Below are 20,050 nucleotides of genomic sequence, written 5' to 3' on the forward strand. Positions count from 1 at the left end.
AAACAGATACAAAACTAAACAGAAATACAGAAAGCAGACATTTGACTGCAAACATTTTCTGACAGTAGAAGGAGGAGGCATCTATACAATACAGGGAACTGTGAGGTCTGGGGAGGGGTAACCTTATATGAAGTTACATCCACGGATCACTGACAAATTGTTAATTTGATGGTGATCAGAAGTAATTTTCATATAATAGCTGTTTGGTTTAGTTCAGTCATTTCCTTTTCACCATAACATACTCCTACATCTGATGCTGACTTGAGCCTCTAGGAATATAGGACTTCAACTTCTCTGGTCATTAAGTGCAATTTCCTGTAGAAGAGATTAAGTCATCCAGAAGGGCCACAAGACCATTCACTCCCTTCTCTCTGAACTCTACAAGCCTCAAAACATCCCCAAATATCTGGAGATGGACTTGAGTTTTTTGAGAAAAATCTCAAACATGACGCTGTGACAAAAAAATGTGAGCAGGAGAGAAACTCTGTGGGATTCTGGAGGTCTGGCTTAGGCAGCAGGGAGGACTGGATGCTCCATTTCAGGACCTGCTGCAAAGCATCTGGATATGGAAATGGCTGCAGTGTCAAAGTAGAATTCTTGCATCCAATTCCACTTTCCCATCTGGCCACAGCAGCAGCTCCTGCAGAAGTGCCAATAAAGGTGTGGCCTTGGCAGGAGGCAGCTGGCAGCCAGGACAGCCTGCTGGGAGCTCTTTGCCACTCCTGAGAGAGAGGAGCAATTCTGGAGGCTCTCACCCACTGCTACTGCCTGGATGACCTCGGCAAGTGGAGTATGTCTCTACAGACAGCAGCAAATTAAAACCAAAGAATGCTACACACAGGGCTCTTTTCCTGTCTTACTGGGGCACAGAGTCTTTCCTGACTCCAAATCTAATTATTGGTTTAGCCCTGAGCATGTGTGCAAGACATAAAAGCAGGCATCTTTATGACTTGGTGCTTTGGTTTTCTCATCTATAAACTGAGACTGGTAATACATATTTTTCTTTGAGAACTCTGTGTTTCATGAATTTTTGTCACATTTCTCAAGGCATAATGATTTAATATTTGCCTTGATAACATGGGTATTCATAACAATTGATAGATTTGATTCAAGTTTCAGTTCAATTTTATGACTTGAGGTTGTTTTCTTATCAGTTGATAACCTTTCACTTGAGCCTGGCCAGATCATTTGAAACTATGGCATGCTATAATACAGAAGATTCCATGGAAGCAGAATTTTTGTGACCTCTGACACAGGTGGAAATTTTCATGCCCTTGCTGGGAGTGTCCACGTCCATTTCACACTTGTTAGTTTTGTTCCTAAGGTTTGATCATGGAGGATAGTTCTTCCTCTATTTTATGCTCAGTGCTCATCCCACAGATAAACCATCCCCATGGAAGTGGGACAATTTCATGCAAATGGCTGCTTTCAAAAGATCTGATTTTCTGTCTTCAGAGACCTGCTGGATGAAGTTCCAGCAGACCCTCACATTGAGGGATTTCTGTTCTGGGATCTCTTTTAGCACATTGTCTGCTTGGTTCCCTGCATCTGATGCTCCTTTCCTAACAGTGGGCAGTGTCTGTCTGTTACAGGAGTTACTGACTTACTGCAATATTGTGATATTGCAATAGCCATGATTGTCTGACTTAGCTGAATACTCTGCAAGGCTGATGCACCCTTTCTGCCCCAAAGGGAGCTGTTTGAATGATTTCTTTTGCAGTTAAGGTCAGCCTCTATTGGGAGAGAATTCAGTGCTAGAAATATGAACTATGGATAGTGCATAAATCCAAGAATGAATTTTCTCTGAGCAATAGAAAGATTTTGTAGGGAGTTTTTAACCATGTTGCTGGAAATTTTTACTCCATGAGTTTTCATGTTTTTATAGGAATTGCTGAGTTCTCACTGTCTCCTCCATCTGGGAACAGCTGCTCAGAAAGGAGAAGGAAAAAAAACCCCAGATTTTTAGCTTTAAGCAAGATGGGAGAGTGGCAACCAAAACCAGCTGTAGAATGCAGGATATTGATACCCATGACTTTTGGGTATTATGCATTCTATACTACTCAGAAACAAGAGACTGTTGTAAAAAGGACAAAGGAACCTACAGAAAAGCAGAGTCCCCACAGCCACTTTTGCCCTTCCATGAGCTCCCAGCAGTTTGGAGACTCCAGTTAGAAACATTAACTGCAGTCATTTGATTCCTGCCTCTCCACTACTGTTTTCCACCAAAGAATTCAGTGGAAGTTATTCTAAATGGATCTGAGGCAATGCAATACTTCAGTGTTCAGCCAGTGCACTCACAGGAGAGGCTGGACATGGTGGCAGCATGGAGGAATTGTCTTGCAGATGTGTCATTTGTTATTAGCTTAGGCTGAAGTGTTGGGAAGGAAGTATCAGTGCTGGTTTTGTCTGATGGCATCTTTGCTTTGTGCTGCTAGGTTTGAGCTCTCAGTAAATGAGGCCAATCATTTTGCTGCTTTCTGCATACTGCCAGTGTAACAGTGGCACCTGTGAGTTCTTCAGTTGTTCTGTTAGCAAGGCATTGGCACTATTTGTTGTGTGTCTGTTTTTGTTAAAAACATCATAGGCTAATGCATCAATAGCTCAGATAATGCTCATTTTGTCTTCACTTAAAAATTACAGCTGCTCCAGCAGTCCAGATCTCAGTTAACAGAAAAAGCCAAACAGTTTCCCCATGGTTTAGAAGATTTAATTGCAGATCAATGGCATTATGTTCAACAGGGAATCCTCGCTTGTCAAAGGTGGCTATGGGAAGCAGAGGTATTTACTGACCTGGAAATGAACTGTACGTATGTCTTCCTTTCTTTAGCCAGGATGCTGTGGTAGTTTATGTCCTTTGTAATTCATTCAAACATAAAAGGACTAGTTATTTACAGGTTTTATGCAGCCTAACTTGATTAAATTAAAAATGCTCATGTAGTTTTCATGCCTGTTAAACGACTTCTGAGTAATGCAAGGAGAAAGTAAAGCAGGAATACCAAGACAGAAATGTGTGGTGTACATTGAGAAAATGTGCTAAACTTCCATTTTGGCCTGGATGTACTTGACCACCAAAAACATCTCATTATAAAATCAGTGGAATTCCACCTAGAGACTTAATATTACCTTTTTCAGAATTCCAGCCTGCAGGGGAAAGGGAGATCAAAAGTAAGAACCTTTTGATCCCAGAGCAGCAAATAACAATGGCCTAATCTCTAATTTTTGCTAAAAAAATGTTTAATATAAAAAATATAATTTCTGTTCCTGTCACAATGGAGGGCAGTAGCTATCCTAAAGTCACAAACCTGTTTTCAAAGGTAATTCTGAGTGCCAGGGCTGTGATCCATCAACTTAAACAAACAGTTTAAGAAAGCTTTATCATATTATTTTCACCACTAGTCACAAAAGATGGAAAACCTATGATAGGTGCAAAACCAATAGTAGTTAAAAATTACCAGCTCGTCATGTTTCCTTTCAACTGATTGCCTTAGTGGTGGTTTTACATACTATTTTAATCCAAACTCTAATGTCTTTTATAAGATAGTGATGGGTTTGTCTGTTCCATTAGGATGATGTTTTTGTCCAAGATCAATCAGAGCAAACAGAATGTACTAAAATGAAGGTTTTCAAAATAACCGGAGTTAAGTGATATGTAAAAGTGATGTATGACAAGGCCCTGGGCTGTCTCATCTGGAACTGAAGTTAGGGCTACCTTGAGCAGGGGGTTAGGCCTAGTGACCCCTGAAGTTGTCCTGTGCCTTGGAGGAGCCTTGGGCTGCTCTGTCTCTTACATGACTTTGAGGCAAAGGGGAGGAAATTGATGTAATTTACTGATATATTAGACCACCTTGCATTTGATATTTATCAGAAATGTGATTTATGTTATTTTAAAGAAAAGTGTTTTCATCAAAAAATGTAATGTCAGAACTCCAGTTGAAAAAGTTGAAATATTTATTGCCACTTATGACTTCCTTTGCATTTTCAACAATTGAAAATTTTATGATAGTATATTCTTCCAGCTTGTCCTCTTTAATTAAAGAGTAATTAAATAGTAGCTTTGGGAGCTGATGGTGTTTAGCCTGGAGGAGGCTTAGAGGTGGCCTTATCACCCTCTACAGCTACCTGAAAGGAGGTTGTAGCCTGTGGGGTCTCTTCTCCCAGGCAGTAACAGGACACGGCCCTAAACTGTGCCAGGGGAGGGTGAGGTTGGACATTGGGAGGAATTTCTCCACAGTAAGGGTGACTGGACTTCGGAGTGGACTGCCCAGGGAGATGGAAGAGTCTCTGTCCCTTGAAAGTGTTTAAGGAAAGACTGGACATGGCACTTGATGATCTCAGAGGTGTTTTCCAACCACCTAATCGACTCTGTGATGTATGAAATCATGTCAAAGATCTATGACTGATCTTCCTTGGTACCTCTGTTCCCTGCAAGGCAGTGAGTGGATCAGGAATGTGGTACCGCAGCACGGAACGAAGATGGGATCGGCCCGGTACTGGCTTGGCCCCTGATTTGCAGGAAGGCAGCAGCCCGCCTGTGTCCCGGGGAGCCCCCCCGCTCCCCGGGAAGGGCAGGGTGCAAAGCAAAGCAGCCGGAAGGGGTTCTGCTCCCTCCCATTGTTGCCGTTCGCAAGGGCTGGAGCGGGGCGGGGGCGGCGGGGCCGGGGCTCGGGCGAACCCCCCGCCCCCGGGCCGGGCGCGCATGCACGCACACACGCACATACACACACACACAGCCGCGGAGGCAGACGCCAGGACAGACCGACAGACCGGCACGCACCCGGCGGCAGCACCGCCGCCCGCCGGGCTCGCTGCGGACCATGGCACCGGGGCTGCAGCTCGGCTCCGTCCTGCTGGCCCTCGCCGCCTGCCTCGGCGCTGCCCGGCTCGCTGCGGGAGCGGCCGGCGGCAGGAGGGGCCCGGCGGCCGATGCGTGCGCGGGGCGGGTGAGTGGAGCCGAGCGGGGCAGAGCGGAGCTGCCGCTCCCCGCGCAGCGGCCGCGGCGGGCACGGGGCTCCCGCAATGCGCGGGGTTCCGCGGGGCTCTGCGGCCGCTCCGGGGTGCGGGACGGAGGGAAGGAGCTCTGCCCTGGGGACACTTCTGCAACAAGTAACGCTGCCCCGGGGCTCTGCAGCTGGAAGTTAATTGCGGCCGGGAGGGAGGGTGGCATTTCCCGGCCAGGGATATTTATGGGTTTCTCGCCCAGGGCAGAGGCGGCTCGCAGCCGGCGAGTGTGAAGAAGTCACTCAACAGGTCCTTTACCAGCTCCCTGCTTCCCCGAGCCGACCTGGATAAAAGCGATCGCTGGGGCTTTGTTATTTTAATGATTCGAGGCCGGCTTGGGGTCTTAGCTCCGGGCCTGATCATTATACAGAGGATGTAGGAAATTTACGGGAGGGGGAAGAGGGGAGGAAGGTGATAAACGTTTTGTTACTGGTCCTTGCCTTTTGTTCCCCTTTCTGGTGTGGTTTGCTGTCAGACTTTTCTCGATTGCTTTTCATATTATTTTTCTTTTTAAATTTTTTTAATGTACTTTTGGTAACTTTTGAGTTGTGTGTTTTGGTTCGTTCCTGTCCTTTCTCCTGATGCTGGTTACAGGTTTAGTTGAAGCGTGGTGATCCGGGAACGCTGGAGGGAACACAACTGACTTTCATTGCTTTTCCTTTTTGTTAGACTGTCACTAAGGATTTTCTTGGGTTCAGATCAGATCCTTTGAAAACGTTGCTGCAACACAGAGTTCAGAAGTTTGTAGGGCATAGTTTAGAAAGGCGAAAGCATCGGGAAATCTGTAGAAGGAGAGTGTGAAAAAACAAACTTCAAACCCTGGTAAAGCTTAAGATCTAAACCTTTGTGTTGGATGGAGCAGTTACAGGTTTAGACTCCCCTGTTTGGTCTATTTTAGTAGAATTAGCAATGAAATGTTTTGGCTCGGTCCGTCTATTGTGTGTTTCACCAGACATGGGCAGGGTACTCAGCAGGATCATAACACCTCTGTATATTTGTGTCAAGTTTTCCGTCTTCTATTAAGTAAACTATCACTTTTACAAGTCATAGTACTTGACTCGTAATACACTTGAATTAATGTGTATTGCATAGAAATATGCAAATGCAGTTTGTTCTGGATTTATTTTTTTGCTTACATAATGTCATTGTGTGTGTCAAACAGGAATCTATCACAATGTACTTCTTTTAATACAATGATTTTGACTGACTTTTAAATCAGAAAAATTTACATTCTTTCCAAGTAGCATAACCCCCCTTTGTCTTTATTGCTCACAACTAATGTACCGTTTTAGCTTTTAAAATATTTGTACTAGTTTCTGGTTCTATTGTGTTTTCAGCTTCAAGTTCAGACTTCCCTAGCCAATTTATGAGATACCTTGTCTGATTGTGTAGTTATAATTTTGTGGTCTGATTTCGCAATACCACCCTTGCACATGATTGCCTCCGTACTGCCGGCAGGGCAGCGTTTATCAGAGTAATGACTGCAGGATGGTACCCATTGTCTCAGTTCTGTGGTATTTATCTTGGGCTGCATGTAAGTTTTGAGTAGACTTGACATGCTATTAAATGACTGATGGCCCCTCTAACACATTGTCTGCTCTGGAGCAGGGCTGCCTTTGAAGTAGTACCCTGTAGGAAGTAAAGAGACTATTTGCTCTATTAAAATTCCTTGGTATTTCCTCTGTTTAACCACAGGCCACTTCCCCTCTGCCACTCTAAACACTGCAGGGACACTGACTGATTGAAAAGACACAAGCCCTAAGTAATTGTATCCTATTCAAATAGTTACTCTTATTGCAGGTTATTTATAAGTGGTGTCTAATTAATGTGCGTTAAAGGCATGAATAAATCTTAACATTTTATATAGAGAAAGTAAAAACGTCTAGTTTGCATTAAATGAAGTGATTGAATTGAGGTAATTCTCAAGGGCATAAATCTAAAAGTGTATAATTTAACTTTTAATGGTTGTTCAAGCAGAAATAAAATGTAGCTAGCTGGGTTTGTATGTGCATTTAGATACATGCACATTAGGTATTCTCCTCTGCTAAAATTGTAAATGTGAGTTGCAGTTCCCTATGGTGAATCTTTTTTTCATCATTTGAGTGTTATTTTTCTCTATATACACAGAGGTAATATACATACATGTACAAGTAATGCACAAGTTTCTTTCACTGTGCAAAATACAGTTTTAAGTATCCTCAATATTTTGTAGTAGTAAAAAACTGACTTAATGAGAGCATATTACTGGACTATGGTTAAAAGAATTTAATGAGGAACTATTTGTTGGCTTTATTCATAGCTCCTGAAACTGTTAATATCTAACGTTTTCAAAACTAATAACTAAATCACATTCTAGATGTGACTTTTTGTTTGTTTTACAATTTCCATCACAAAATCTATTTATAGCCTGTATTATGCATCTTCTCTGGTTATACACTGGTATTTGTCTTGCAAACTCTACATGTGTGTAGCAGGAAAGCAATTAATTGCAAGGACAAGTAGCATTACTATGGCTAAGAATTATCAGATTTCAGTGGGTTCAGGACTGTAGAATTTGGTGGTGTAGGATTCCTTTCATTGATGTTTAATAGAAATTTTGATGCATTCCACCACCGAATATTATTTCACATTAGGGTAGACATTTGCTTAAAGTAGAATAGTATTGCAAAGTAGTTTTCCATATGGATGATCTTGGGACCTCATATGCATACCTTTATCCAGAATAGAAGTAGTTCAGAGAAGGGCCTGTTTTGATCTAGAATGTGTGTGTCCACATGGGGAGCTGTTCTGGAAAAGTAGATCCTGAATTTTTCTCATGCTGTAAACAAGCCAGGAGGTGCACAGAGAAGACAGAGGTGTGATCTGAGGATGATTTGAATATATTTCAGATTCATTTATTCAGTGTTAAACACGTGAGCAACTTCACTCTCAAGTTGTTTTGTAGATTGTAATGGGAGTACACACATCAGTAATTTTTTTCATGTTTAATTCCTCTGAAGTTCCTGGCATTAAATTGTGTTCAGTATAAAGCTTAAATTTAATGTGACTGTATGATGAGGAGGAATAAATAATCCAGCATTTTACCAACCCTCCCCTCTTCGTTAGCAGAGAGTTGTACCTTCCTTTGCTCTGCTAAGCAAAGCTGCTCAGACCGGAGGGCTCTGTTCTCGGCCATTCTCCCTGAAACTCCCTGTGTCCCCTTCTATGCTCTTTAAGGAAGGAAATTTCAATTTCCTATTCACTTCAGAGCAGAGACACTGAAGATTTCCTACTGTTCCACTATTGGGAGCTCTGCCTGCCTCATTATTCTTTAGGCTCATGCTGCTGTGTCCCTGCATTTATCTCCTCAAGCATACCAAAGCAGACTTACACTTCTCCACAGTTAGGAATCTACCAGGCACAGAGCTAGGTCATACAGAAATACTTTTCCTAGCTGAGGACATCTTTTAGGAACTTTATTTTGGAGGAAAACCACCCTGTAAAATAGTAACAAATTATCAAAGTTTAAATTTCTCCCTTTTATTTAATGTTATTTTCCAACAGTTAAAAAACCCCAGATTTTCTCGTGCAGAGTATTTAAAAAATTTAAAAGTTATTAGGCAGAAGACAGCCCTAAGATGGAGCATGGTCAAGGTGTTAATGTTTGCCATCAGGGTGTTCTTTAATCTAAAGACAGGGAAGTGCTGCCATCTGCTCTGCAGAGCTTTAAAGCAGCTCTGGAACTATGTGCCATTTCTTGGGAATTTATAGAATCAATAGATTTCTCTGCCTGGCATCCAGAACAATGTGATAGCATTTCAGAATTGATGAGATGTGTCACTTAAAGCTTCCTGTGTGCTGTGATTAGATACAATGCAGCATGTTGAGTGCAAGGCTTTGCAGGCATGGTCAGTCATGCAGGTAGGCATCTGTATCACTTTTGTTTAGTTAGTTTGGCTTCAGGGTCCCTCCAGGGTTTGTTTTGGGGTTTTCTTTTGAATTTCATTTATTGAAAAATGTAGCAGAGAATGAGACCCCGTTCCTAGTCTAGTGTCAAAAAGTGTTGATGACAATCTGCCTATTGAAATGATTTTAAAAATGCACAAAGTAGCCTAAATATGTTCATGTTTAAAGTCACAGATGACTGTTTCCTCATGAACTGAGGCTCTACAGTTTAATGCTGTGTTTTCAGAATGAGCATTCAAATACATGACCTAGAGGAAAAAATATGGAAACACATGTTTATGTAATTGAAACTAACTCTCAGTATTAACAATGAAATTGTCTATTTCCAACAAAATTGTGTATTTCCTTATGTGCTTGCATGGAACTGGGCACTCTGAATGTGATGATAATTTATCAGCTGTTGACTTAACAGGGTTTCTGCAGTTGGAGTCACTTGGGACTGTTACAGATTTGATTGATTTCCTCTCCAGAATGTGTTCCTTACTTTAGATGCTGAACTCCACTCCCTGCCTTACTTCCCCTCAAAATCTGCTTTTCCCTAAGTACAAGTATGGAAACTGCTGGAGCAGACTTGTTAATTTAAACTCTTGAGACATTTATTTAAGAACAAGTTCTGCTTTAACGATTAATACTTTATAGTCCATGGGTGAAAGGATGTTAAGCTGTCATGATTAGCTGATGCTAGCTTTTCTTTAGTTAATTACTTGGTAATGTTAATATAACATAGATGTTACTTACTTGAAACTGCAACATTTAAAGGGTGTTTAATAAGGACCGGCTGTCCAGCAGATCAGTCTAAAGATGATGAAACAAAGCTTTGATGTGAGCTTGCCTGCTTAATTATGCTCAAAGGCTGAATTCTACCCATAAATTTAGCATGTGTTTTTAGAAGCAAACAAGAGGAGTGTGAAGTATTCCTGCAGAACTGTTAAACTTGAATGCCATTTTTAGTTTTTAAAAACAAATTTTTTTTTCGAGTATATTGCTTTGATTTTATATTTACTGCTATCAGTACAATGAAGTGGATCTGAAATAGATTTTTCTAAAAGTTTAGGTTAGTGCTGATGTTCCTATAGCAGTTTTTATATTTAAAAATGAATATTATGCACTAATACACCAAACCTAGGAAAAACCACATAAAAGTAGTATGAGTTACACGAATGCTTATTTTTATATCCTTATCTCTATATGAGTTGTAAAACAGGATTGAATGGAAGTTTAAGTTACAGTAACCTAAAAGAATGTTAGGTCAATACATCCGAAGTACTTTAGGTTTTAGGTTATGGTAATGTGAGACTTTATTTGAGGGTCAAAATTTAAATGCAGACTTGAAAAAGGATTTTATCTTCTCATGTCTTATAGTATTTTATAATTGTTTCACTGTCCTCCCCAGCTCTCCTCAAAAGGAGTGGCACATCCTGACACCCAATATTTCTATGGGATTTTATCATAAAAACTTTGACCAGATGTATACTTAGTACAGTAGTGAATACAGGCATATGCCAGAAATGGATAGGTTCATTGCAATATCCATACAACAGAAACACAGGTATTATCACTGGTTAACCAAAATTCTGCCAGCAAAACCAAGGTATAAATGTTATTTTAACATGCTTCAACTTGTTTTTCTTAGTAAATTGTTCTTTCAGTGTCATGTCCAAGACACCATTTATGGATTTTAAAGGTACATTGTTCTCCTGTCACCTCTCATCTCTGCATGGTGGATTCCAGGAGTGTGAGGAAAGTCAAATGTGCAGGTTGGGATTTGTTCTCCCAAAGTTTGATTTGATTATTAAAAATAATTAAAGCTTGGGTTAGAGTTTTATCAGGCATCAGCACATGTTCCAGAAGATGCTGTATTCTCTGAAATTCTCTCACTTGAAGGCTATTACAATATTATGTCACTATTGGCTTTGAAGAATTGTTCCAGACATTCTATTTTTATTATTTCCCTTTGGGCTGTTATTCAAGCAAGACAGTAAATCTGCTTTTGGGGTGCATCAATTGTACTCCAATGAGCCCAAATAAATGTGAGAGGTAGCTTTGTGCTAGGGGACTCCATACTGCATCAGGTGTCGTACCTGAAAGCACAAACTCTGGCATGTGTGTTCTGGTGGATGGAGGAGAACCAGAAGTGACCGGTGTGGGTCAGATCTGTTCCTGTGGGTGCTGTGCCCGCGCTCGGCGGTGCCTGCGGGGCGCTGCCCTGCGCTCCCTGAGGCGGAGAATGGTGGCGGCGCGGAATGCGAGATCCAGCGGCCCGGGAGTCTGTCCGTCCCTGCTGCCCGGGGATCCGTCCGTCCTGCCCGGGGGTCTGTCCCTCCCTGCTGCCCCTGCCCGGGGGTCCGTCTGTCCCTCCCTGCTGCCCCTGCCCGGGGGTCTGTCCCTCCTGCTGCCCCTGCCCGCGCCCATGGCGGAGCTGCGGGGCCCAGCCGGCTCTTGCTGCTGGATCCTGCCCTTGTGTTCCCTGCACCCTCCGTGTTCAGGGCATCCCACCAAGGCTGGCGCTCCCCGTGTGCTGCTCCCGGGCTCACGGAACAATGAGGGGCTGTTCAGGAGCGTGTGGAGTTCAAAGGGCTCCATCAGTGTGTGTGAGGGCCGTGAGCTGCTGTGAACATTCCAACAACTGGACAGCATCAATCAGCTCTGGGGCTGCTGCCTGGAGGCAATGACAGGCCTGCAGATCTGCTTGGAGCTGCACATTCAGGGCTTTGGGTTTCCAAGTGATTGATTTGGAATGATCTAGCCATATGATCCTTTATCTCACAAAAGTGTGTGTAATACCCATTCCTATACCCCCTGCTATATGGCCCTGCTGGATTTTCCTCATGGTTGGTGGGCAGACTTGGATTTTAATTTCTGACCTTGCCTATGTTCTTCACTCTTGTATCAGTGGGAGTGACTAGGTATTTCTGATCTTACTTTTGACTACATTCAAATCCAACCAAGCAATCAATGACTTCCCTGACTTTTTTTTGTATACGGCTGTGGGAAAATTCCTGGTTGGCTGGCTGTGAATTAATGAAAATCCTTAGAATGCTTCACTAATTATAGCTCCCGTGGCTTTAAAAATGCTATTCCCTTTTTTAATTTGAGAGAGGTCACAGAGGTTTACAGAAACTAAGAAAAGAAAACTTAACATCTGGTTGTGCTCTGTAGATGACTGCTTTTGTGTGAAGAAAAGTTATGGCGTCGCCTCAGCATCAAACACATTCAAGGTGATCCTTTCTAAGAACTCTTTGCAAGAGTCCCCTTTGCTCACACTGTGTTTTCTAATTAACTTTGCTTTGTATTTTCAAATGGAGGATTTTAGTTCTCCAAACTAAATCCCAAACTCATTTTGATGCTTAAAGTTCATTCTATCTTTATAAAATTTATCTTCCTGAGTTTTGTAGTTATAGCATAATATTTCCATATGTTTCCCAATATTTTCCTTTAAAAGTTATGGAATTCCAAGATGAGGAGGCTGCTGGGTTGAATTCTTGTATTTATGAAAGAAAACTTGTTCTATGTTTGCTTATCTATACTGAAGTTTCAGCTATTTGTATGTAAAATACTGAAGAATAATCTGATTTGTGAAAGTCCCCTTTTTGAAACCTTAATTTTGCAGGCTAAAAGAGAATTTTTCGTTCCAAATAATGCAGGTTAAAATTATGTGTGAACCTAGTGTCACTCATAGAAAGCATAATATGAGAATGTTTAGATCCAAACAGTTAATCTTCTAAATTGTTAAAATTATAAGTTATCAGCAGCTCAGTTAAACATATGTAATTCCAGGTGTGACTGTCTGGAATCAGAAACATCAAAAAATACAACTTTAGAAACAACAGTCATGCGATGTTTTTATGTTAGACAGTGATTTAAGCAAACTCCTCTGTCATCTGCTTGTAGGAACAACACCAGTCTCATTGGTGTATCCTGGAACAGCCCATGTATTGTGTTCTTGTGAAGTGGGGAGTGTGCTGTGAAGTTGGAAACTTGTTTATCCCACAGGAAAAACTTCCTTGATTCCAACCTTAATGATTCTGTGATTTTCCCCCCCTCCAATGTACCAGCGTAACTTTGGTTACAGCTGCCCAGCCAAGGAGAATCAAAGGTACCAGAGTAACTTTGGTTCAGCTGCCCAGCCAATGAAGAATTCCACTCTTTGCTCTGTCTGAGCTGTTAAGGTGCCAGTCTGTATCTTGTCCCTCAGCCCGTGTAAAGCCTGCCTGCACTGCTTCCTCTTCCTCCAGCTTTATGGGAATCAGTTTTACTTTCCTGTCTAGGCTTGCCTTCAGTTGTAGGCAGTGGTAACAAAACGAGGATGGAAGTTGAAACTGGCAAATTGTGCAATTTTTGCTGAGCATAAAGGGTGCTCTGTCTGGATGAGCTTTAAATACAGTGTGGGAAGGAATCACAAACCTTTTTGGCAAAGTTTTCAAGCTTGTGCTGGGCTTGGCCTTGAAGTTTGAGAGATACAGGGTGTAAATGGGTGATTTAAGCTTCACCATATAAGTGTGAGCAGACCCTTAAAAGCTGGGAGTGGGATTCTGAAAAAGAATGGAGTTTCTTAACTCCTATAAACCTCAATGAAGTTTGTCTCTTTTGTGGCTCAGGGGTGTAGATGTGTTTTTATATTGACTCAGCAGTGAAGCTGCTTTGTGAAATTCTCACTCCCGTCTGTTTCCTCCCACTTTGGTGTTGGTGTTTGCCTTTCCCTCCCCACCTGCTTTAATGCACCTATTTGTGAGCTGCAATGTAAATCACATTTTAAAAGCAGCTTGAATTGAATGTATCCCTACTTTTTTCTTTTGTTTGTTTTTTCCCCTTTTCACAACTGGAGTAATTCCAATGACATGGATAAAATGAGGTCCCCATGCATTTATGTTAAGTATATGTTCAGAATTGGTGAAGTACAGCATGGAGGCAGAGGCACTGGACAGGGGAGCCAGGAAATCCCCAGGCTATTTTTGTGATTAGGCCCAGTGTTCCATGTAGCTATTCAGATGTTTTTAACATTCCCACCCTTAAACTGTGTTCATTTAGATACTCTTTTAAAGGTATCTCATCAAAAGAGTTTGAGGTCAGTATAATGAGCATATAAATTATTCAACATTTTTCATAGGAGTGTTTTTAACAGTGAGTTTTTCACAAGCAAGAAGATGATAATGTTTCAGAAATCACTTCAGCATCTGTTGAAATGCAGCCAGCTCCGTGGTGGAATACAGAGCTCAGGGTAAGGCAATCCAGCCCTTCCTGCCAGGAAATGAAGAGCAGGGTATTCATTTGTAACCCAAGGGGGGCACTTCACCAGCCAGCCCTCAGTTTGTGAATGGAATTTGGTCAGCTCACCACGAAAATTACAGAACAACCCAGAGGGTCTCACTAACTCTTTTTCTTACCTTGCTCTAAAGACAGCATCTCATATAAATGCAGAGCAAATTTGTGTAGGGAGTACAGTTGAGGATTATTCCCCATTATAAGGAGCTTTCATTTTGTTTCCTCTGTCAAAATTTTAGCTGAGGTCTTCTGGCACTCCTTCACAAATTATACTTTAGTTATGAAAGAATATCTAGGGTTTTGCTTTTTCTGTTGTTTACTACAAAAGGTTGAGCTAAGATACTTTTCAAAGAACCAGTAAAATGATCTATTGCATAGTTACAGCTTTGCTTTATTGTTTAATTCTCTGTTTTGAACAAATTATGTTGGTGGTGTTTAATAATTAGCTTAGTTTATCTTCTGACAGGAGGAATAGGTTAAGTACAAAAAGAGTTAAAATAAGAAATAAAAAGAAAAACCAAACACCTACCTCAGCCAGACCCTTAACAGGTGAAAAGTTATTTTTCCATGCTTCTTCAGAACATCAAAGGAAACAAAACCTTTATCTTTTATTCATTAGCTAGGAATAATGCAAGTTGGGCTAGCTTAGGTTTCTCCTTATAGTTGCATTTGTAAGAGTAATTCAGTAATCATGCCATTCACTTTTGGGGTTCTTTTTCATTAAGGACCACTGGCCGTGAAATGTCATGCAGAGGTTGGAAAATGGGACATTGAGCTCACTAAAGAATGAGCTGCAACGACAGAAGTTTCTTTTTATTACCTTCTGGCAGTAAATGTAGAAATCAAAGCCCCAAATAAGTGATAGAATAACATCCAATATTGTCTAACAATGCTGGTAGCTGTGGATGATGACTGCTCAGTGTAACCACATTGCATTTGGTTTACATCTTTTATTTATTGTTTATTAAATATCATTCAACCATTGAAGCTCCAGTAGTTTATCTATGTGCTTGTCTGTGGCAACCTGACCTGGATTTGTAGGTGTGATTCCTCCCTCTCCTCCCATTGTGGTTTTACTGCAACAAAAAAAATATTTGTTTCCATGTATATATCTTGCAATTATATCCAAGTATTAGAATTATATTCAAGTATTCCTGTTAAAAGCTGTAATTTCTGCTGGAAGTGAAGCTTGATGATCCTTGGATCTACTTCTGAATTTACTACAATAATGTGATTGTATTTTGTATCTGCCTGTTCAGTGTTTTAGGATTAGCTGCATGTATGTTCAGTTAAATGTTGATAGAAAGAAGTTAAGTGAAAGTTTGTGAGAAACAGAGGTTCAATTTAACTTTTTAATCTGTGTATTTAAATGCTGTCTTAACACTTCCATTGCATTCTGGCTTCTCAAATAAGATGAATGCCAGAAGACAACTTGTTCATTGTCATTCTGTAAGGAGACTTCATTTCTTAGAAGTGACTACTCCCTGCAGAAAAAATCAGATGGTGTGCATGGATCTTTAAAAATAAAAGGTTAAACAATTAGTATAAATGGTTTTCCAAGCATTTTTAAATTCAGATGAAATTTTGTCATAATTTGATCAAAGTCACATAACCTGTGGCTCTGTTTTTGTTACACATGCTGATGGTCTGTGGATAACGTTACATTTTTTCAGCATGAAACTGAACACTTCAAATCCCTAAAGCAGGCTCAAATTTATGGTTAATAAAAGAATATATTGTACTGGATGTCATCTGTTATATCACTCTGGGAACAGAAACTGGCAGTGAGTGGACAGGAAATATTTCCATTTCAAATCACTTCAGTCTATGGTTTAGGGTGAAAGTGTCTGATTTCAGGAAAATCACTGGGAATATCCATGTAATAGAAATATTTCAGAAGAGTATAAGCTTTTTCAAATATGTTTTTTTGCTTTATAGTATTTTATGAGCAGATACTACTTATTAATATCACATCTTTTCTTTCTTTCAGCCTTGATCCCTTAACCTTTTCAAGGAATAGCAGAAATGTGCATTCAGGTACCTGTGTGTGCCCAGGAAGCAGCAGTTTGATGAGTGGCTGTGCAGTGGCCAAACTGCTTCAAAGTCTCAGAGCTTTGTGTTTGTCATTGGTTGGGTTTTTAAGAGTGTGAATTCCTGTGTGTTGGTTGGGTTCCTCCAGCTCAGTGCATTTCTTCAGGTTGTCTCCTCTTCAAATGTAGTTTAAAGTGTGAGATCCATGGACTGAAACTTTATTGATGGAAACTTCAAGCAGCAGAAATTTTGGTGTGTTTTTCATGTGTTTAACAGCCCTATGTTTTGAAGTATTTAAAGTATTTCGATTAACTACATTTTAAATGTCCAGGGAACATGAAAAAAAAAACCAGAAAAAAAAGATGAAAATTTTTATCTTTATCATGTATTAACATCCTGAAATACTCAACCCTACATCAAGTAAGTTATTCAGGTGTGTAGAATTTTTTTTCAGCTTTGCAGGAACACAAAATAGGAAACAAGCCTTAATAGGGTGAAGATTTATTACTTAATTTGGGCAGTTTGGAACAGTTTTTTTATCTGAGGTGTAGGTTAAAAAAATAATTAATTAAATCTGTATGTAAAAACCAAGCACTTGTACCTTTTGAAGATAAAAAAGTACAATGTAAGGATTCATTGTGTGACCTGTTAGTTACTGTGGGTCTCATGGAAGGACATGAACTGGAACCTGCCTCTTGTGGGCTGTGCTTACTTCAGCAGCTCATTGCTTGATGTAAGATTGTAAAAGGATTTTTTTTATTTCTGTATAAAATACAGAAAGATATATACATATATATATATATTCTATATATGTTTTTATAATTTTAGTGAGATGGGTGAAATGACACTTTAGGATCTCCTCCTTGCAGGCTCCCCTGACTTGTAAGGACAGTGTGGAATGAGTCTGGATCTTATTGGTGCTGCTTGTGTGAAACCAGAGGTATTTCTTTGGTGCAGCACAGCAGGGGGATTTGTCCTGAGGCTGAATTGACTTTGTACCTTTCCTGCATCTTGTCAGAGTAGGCCATGACAGAACAGATCCATATGCCAAACCTGCTTTTGTACCTCAGACATTTGATTTTAATGTTTGTGTAATTTTCCCCACAGTATGATTTCCTATTATTATTTATTAGTGAGTATTGAAAATTTTAATTTAAAAAAAATTGATTTCACTGAAAAATTAAATGTTTTCAAGATATAGATATTCTTTGCCATGGGTTTGTGAGTTTGGTTTTGGTTTTTATTTGTTTGTTTTGGTTTGGTTTTTTAGTCAGATAATTCAAATTTAACAAATAATGAAAGAACAAAAAGTGTTCCAAGGTTCTAGACAAAGATTTAGAATGGAAATCTTGCAAGTGGTTAAATAGTAATTAAGCAAATGGCACCAATGAAGTAATTGAAAGCCCAAGCAGGTTGTGGTACAGGTTGTGTCAGTGCTTTAGCAGATATCACATTTCATGTCAAGTACTGAATTCATTAGTATGAAAGGGCAGTTATGAACTGCCCTGTACCACACAGATAGGATGTGTAACCTTTGCTTTGGCCAACTTCCAAAAGCACTTAACATGAAATACTCAGGGAAAAATGGATCTCTGGAAGTGTTCAGCTTGATCAAGTGGATTTTAAAGTGGGTTATCCATAGGGTGTGATTTTCAGTAGTGCAAACTGAATGCAGGCAGACTGCAGTTTCAGTACCATTTCCAACCTTACAGCTCTCTTTCAAAACTTGTATCTAAATTCCCTTTTATAGTAGTTAAACACTGCAAGGGACTCGATAGCACAGACTGCCTAAAGACTTTGCCAGTACTGATATATTTAAAACACACACATTGCCCTGACTTTTTTTCCAACAGTAAAACTTAGCAATGCTTAATGTTTTTTTAATTCAAGTACTGAAGACAGACAAGCTCACAGGAAAATTTGAATGTATTTTGTCTTCTCTTCATCTTTTTTTCATTGTGAAAAGCCTCAAGAATCCTGATGGCCGAAACTATTCAGTGTGAAGGAGTGGGTGAATCATGAGGTGAACTTTATTCAAGGTTGGCAGTTCTCAGAAACGTTCTCATGAATGTTTCTTCAGAAAGCTGTTTTGGATGATTTTATTTTGTAGTGTTCAAATTCCTGGTGTTGTTTATTTGGTGGAGCTTTTCCTGCTTGTCTGTAAGGGGGAAGCTCCAGTTTGCCTGCAGAGACAGCCTGGTATAGTTGGAATATTTTACTACTATTTCTTCCAGGTATCCTGCAGGTGAGCAAGAAGTGTTTGTGCAGCTCTGTGTGTGTTTCTGACACTTCCAAATGGAGTTTTTTGGCTGCAGACATGATGGCTGTACTCCATAGAGGGGAACCAGGGGTGTAAAAATTCCCTGGCAGCCAAAGCTTTAAATCTGCAGCCCCCAGATGTGTCTGCCTGTGTCTCTGAAGTTCAGCCATGTACATCAGTACCCAGCAAGCACTGGACCTTCTAATCCTCTCTGTTCAATGCATTACTGCTTAAGCTTGGAGCAATTTTCATCTTCTCTGTGGACCTGGACTAGACAGAGGCTTTGAGAAGGAATTATTTCCTAAAAATGCATAGTTCAGCAGCAAGAATCTCTCTTGGCAGAGATTTTGGGAGGTGGGAGTTAAAAAGTGGAGCAGCAAAAGAACCAAAGCCTGTGTCAATAGCACAGCTGAGCCTTGCAGCTTCTCCATTTACTGAGGGCACAGAAAAAGGGAGGGGTGCTTGATTTCTTCCTAGGATCTGTAGGGAAAGGTAACTGGTTTTATTAGCACAGTTGGTGTACAAGAACATTCACTTCTGACCCAAAAGTATTTTTAGTCCTTGTGTTTGACACGATGGCCCCTCCATTTTTCTGTCTGTTTTTTTCTGCTCACCCACAGTACAAAATCTGGAGCAGTCATGCTGGTGTGTCCTGAGACTGCAGCAACCTGCCCCTGACTTCTGGTGAGCAAAATGTAGAGTATGGCTGTGTATGGAATAAATGTAGCACTTCTTGTGTCCCCCTGATGGTGAACTTGTGCCCAAGGCACCTTTGCATTGCCACTTGAGTAGCAATGAAAATTGCCAATTCCTGACTTGTCAGTGCCCAAGGCTTTTTAGGTTCTGTAGCTCACAAGGAGGATGGGAACTTTGGGAGGAGATGCTTGTGTTATTTTAAGGAAAGGTTTTTTTGGTTTTTTTGCTTGATCTCCTGTACAAACAAGTTTCATGTGAAGTATTAAAAGCACTATTGGTGGAATGGTAAATGATTCTTTAAAGCTAGAACATGGGGGTTTGGCCAGTGAATCGTTGGTTATTCCTGGACTAGAACCATACTGCTTATGAACTCAGTTTTAAAATCTCATGGATGAGTGTGTGTTTCTAAACAATTGTGTGTTTCTAAATCCCTGAGAATAGGGGTTTATGTCCAAAATAATTGTGTTGTTTCAGAGGGAGGGATTAAGATGGAAGAATCCCAAATCCTATCTACTTTGAAAGTTTTATGAGTTCTGTGGCACTTTAATCAGTGCAGTTATTGCTAAATTACCTAGCCACCACCTCCTCCTGAGCCAAGGCTTTGGTCTATTTCTATGTTGGTCCTACAAAACCAATGTACATTAATATTCTTTGCAGTCTTGGTCTCTTGTGAATATGTAATATTTTCTGTACTTGTGCCTGTGTGTTCCATTCATGTAAGTAAGAACTAAAGTGAACTTCCTAAGAACAGGCATTTCCTATTTTCGGACTACAAACTCTCAAAGAATTTCAGTGACTTTCAACTAGTGCAGGAGAAGCACCTGGGAGGAAACATTGTCTGAATACACCTAAACTGAA

At 40.5% G+C, this 20,050-nt stretch overlaps 1 protein-coding gene across 2 annotated transcripts in view; it reads left to right on the forward strand.

Moving 5' to 3' along the window:
* Positions 1-20,050, forward strand: part of IL17RD (interleukin 17 receptor D) — a 58,644-nt gene that overhangs the window by 12,314 nt on the left and 26,280 nt on the right. Inside the window, exon 1 of one of the 2 annotated variants that reach the window (XM_064723975.1) lies at positions 4,739-4,940. The exons of the other annotated variant lie outside the window; for it this stretch is intronic. Coding sequence (XP_064580045.1) covers positions 4,815-4,940 — 126 coding nt within the window. The 5' untranslated portion in view covers positions 4,739-4,814. Of the gene's footprint in view, positions 1-4,738; positions 4,941-20,050 lie in introns of those variants that run through there. 2 annotated transcript variants of the gene reach the window in all.

The sequence above is a fragment of the Zonotrichia leucophrys genome, chromosome 12 (assembly GCF_028769735.1).
Source record: "Zonotrichia leucophrys gambelii isolate GWCS_2022_RI chromosome 12, RI_Zleu_2.0, whole genome shotgun sequence".
NCBI classification, from domain to species: domain Eukaryota; kingdom Metazoa; phylum Chordata; class Aves; order Passeriformes; family Passerellidae; genus Zonotrichia; species Zonotrichia leucophrys.